At 42.7% G+C, this 3,408-nt stretch overlaps 1 protein-coding gene across 1 annotated transcript; it reads left to right on the top strand.

Annotated features, from left to right (window-relative positions):
- Positions 1–1,078: 1,078 nt before the first annotated feature.
- Positions 1,079–2,055, top strand: LOC110314687 (mas-related G-protein coupled receptor member A1-like). The gene is given in 2 exon segments (XM_021188926.1): positions 1,079–1,259; positions 1,262–2,055. Coding segments are annotated over 2 exon segments (912 nt in total). The 5' UTR covers positions 1,079–1,141.
- Positions 2,056–3,408: the final 1,353 nt, after the last annotated feature.

Here is a 3,408-nt window from a genome sequence, read left to right as displayed (position 1 = left end):
GCCAGAAACATGTAATAAGGACACATACTTTAATATGATCCTAGCAGCCATATTTATAATAGCCAGGAGCTGGAAATAACCTAGATTTTTCTAAACAGAGGAATGGATACAGAAAATGTGGTACATTTACACAATGGAGTACTACTCAGCTATTAAAAATGAGGAATTCATGAAATTCTTAGGCAAATGGATAGAACTGGAAAATATCATCCTGAATAAGGTAACCTAATCACAAAAGAACACACATGGTATAGGAGCTCAAAAACTGCAAATAACTAGGATAAAATTCACAGACCACATGAAGTCCAAGAAGAAGGAAGACTAAAGTGTGGGTACTTCAGTGCTTCTTAGAAGGAGAACAAAATACTAACAGGAGAAAATATGGAGATAAAGTGTAGAGCAGAGATGAAAGGAAAGGTCACCCAGAGACTGTCCCACCTGGGGATTCATCCCATATACACCTACCAATCCCAGACACTTTTGTGGATTCCATGAAGTGCATGCTGACAGGAGCCTGATATGGTCTTTTCTTCAGAGGCTCTGTCAGAGCCTTACAAATACAGAGGCAGATGTTTGCAGTCAACCATTAGACTGAGCACAGAGTCCCTAATAGAGGAGTTAGAGAAAGGACTGAGGGAGTTGAAAGGGCTTGCAACCCCATAGGAAAAACAATATCAACCAACAAGACCAGCCCCCCAGCTCCCAGGGACAAGCCATCAACAAAGGAGTACACATGGCTCCAGCTGCATATGTAACAGAGGATGGCCCTGCCATGCATCAATGGAAGAAGAGGTCCTTGGATCTATGAAGGTTCAATAGATGCCCCAGTGTAGGGGAATGGAAGGCAGAGAGGTAGGAGTGGGTGGCTGGGTGGAGGAACACCCTCAATAGAAGCAGGGAGAGGGAGGGTGGGATAGGGTGTTTCTGGAAGGGAGAAGAAGCAGGAAAGCAAATAACCTTTGAAATTTAAATAAAGAAATTATACAATAGAAAAAAATTAAAATTCCAACAAAAAAGGAAAACAAAAGGTGAGTTTATAGAGAAGGCCTCATTTCTTTTTTGTGTTCCCAGGAGCACCAGTACATGGTTTCTGGCCCTAAACACATCAGCCTGGCTAACAGCATGCACAACAACAAATTCAATGGACAAAACCATCCCTGGAGGTATCAACATCAGCATCCTGACACCAAACTTGATAATTATCATTTTCGGACTGGTCAGGATGACAGGAAATGCAATTGTGTTCTGGCTCCTTGCTTTCCCTTGTGCAGGAATGCCTTTACAGTCTACATCCTGAACTTAGCCCTGGCTGATTTCTTCTTCCTCCTAGGTCACATCATAGATTCCACACTGGTGCTTCTCAATGTTTTCTCCCCCATTATCTTTCTCTTGTGCTTTTACACCATCATGATGGTTCTCTATATCGCAGGTCTGAGCATGATCAGTGCCATCAGCACTGAGCACTACCTGTCTGTATTGTGCCCCATCTGGTATTGCTGTAACCACCCAGAACACACATCAACTGTCATGTGTGCTGTGATCTGGGTCCTGTCCCTGTTCATCTGCATTCCGAATAGTTATTTCTGTGGATTCTTAAATACCAAATATAAAAATGACAATGGGTGTCTGGCATTGAACTTCTTTACTGCTGCATACCTGATAATTTGGTTTGTGGTTCTCTGTCTGTCCAGCCTGGCTCTGCTGGCCAGGTTGTTCTGTGGCTCTGGGCAGATGAAACTTACCAGATTGTACGTGACCATCATGCTGACCGTTTTGGTTTTTCTCCTTTGTGGGTTGCCCTTTGGAATCCACTGGTTCCTGATATTTAAGATTAAGGATGATTTTCATGTATTAGATCTTGGATTTTATCTGGCATCACTTATCCTGACTGCTATTAACAGCTGTGCCAACCCCATCATTTACTTCTTCGTGGGCTCCTTCAGGCATTGGTTGAAGCACCAGACCCTTAAAATGGTTCTCCAGAGGGCACTGCAGGACACTCCTGAGACAGCTGAAAACATGGTGGAGATGTCAAGAAGCAAAGCAGAGCTGTGATGAAGAGACTCTGCCTGGACCTCACAGGTGGCTTTGGAGTGAGTACTGCCATGCTGCACTTGACCACTGTCCACTCTCCTCTCAGCTGACTGACTTAACATGCCTCAGTGGTCCACCAACATCTTCCACAGCTCTCCACTGACTTAGTTTTTATACCTTTCTCAAGTAATAGCATTAATCAGAATGTATAATGTCTACACCCTTCTTGACATTAATCAAATTCTCATACTAACTTCCTCTGAAGCTTTCTTGCTGTTTCTTTGCAAATTTTGTTGCCATGGAAATAGCCGAGGTCCAGAACCATGAATCTCTTGTCTGTGATTGTTCTGGACCTGAATGCAAAGACAAAGGGGCCAGGGGATGATCCTGTGCCACAGTGCTCCATACCCAAACACCACCAAGAGAGAGCTGGTCTCCCAGGAGTCCAGTCAAGCCTGTGAGCACAGGTAAGACAACCCCTTCTGTTCAAAGGGACATGCCTGGAACCCTCAGGACACAGGATCAGAGTAGCAGGATCCCTCCAGTTTCCATCTGCACCCTGTAGCTGACCCTGTGCTACAGCTCTCCATACCCAAATTCCTCCCAGGAGTACTGACACACAGGCTTGCAGGAGAGACAAGATACAGTAAGAGACATCAAGACCAGCTAACACCAGAGATAACCAGATGGCAACAGGCAAGGGAAAAAGCAAAAGCAAGGCTACTTGGCATCATCAGAACCCAGTTCTCCCAACACAGTGAACCCAGGATACTACAACACACAAGAAAAGCAAGATGCTGATTTAAAGTTACATCTCATGAGGATGATTGTAAAGGATTTTAAGGAAGTAAAAACTCCCAGGGGAACACAGGTAAACAGGTAGAAGCCCTTAAAGAGGAAATACCAAAATCCATTTAAAAATTACAGGAAACCAAAATCAAATAGGAAAAGAAATTGAACAAAATCATCCAGGATCGAAAAATGGAAATAGAGACAATAAAGAAATCAGAAAGGGAGACAACCCAGGAATTAGAATGCCTAAAAAAGAGATCAATAGACATAGATGCAAGCATCACCAACAGAGTACAAGAGATAGAAGAGAGAATCTCAGGTGCAGAAGATGCCATAGAAAACATTGACATAGCAGTCAAAGAAAATGAAAAAAGCAAAAAGGTCATAATCCAAAAAATCCAAGAAATCCAGTATACAATGAGAAGACCAAACCTAAGGATAATAGGTATAGAAGAAGGTAAAGATTCCCAACTTAAAGAGTCAGTAATTATATTCAATGAAATTATAGAAAAAAAACTTTCCTATCTTAAAGAAAGAGATGCCCATCTAGAACACTCCTGTTGCTGAGTTTTGAAACATAGA

This window comes from Mus pahari, unplaced genomic scaffold (assembly GCF_900095145.1).
Source record: "Mus pahari unplaced genomic scaffold, PAHARI_EIJ_v1.1 scaffold_11989_1, whole genome shotgun sequence".
Taxonomy (NCBI): domain Eukaryota; kingdom Metazoa; phylum Chordata; class Mammalia; order Rodentia; family Muridae; genus Mus; species Mus pahari.
Note: the sequence above shows the minus strand (reverse complement) of the source record. Positions and strands in the feature narration are given on the sequence as shown.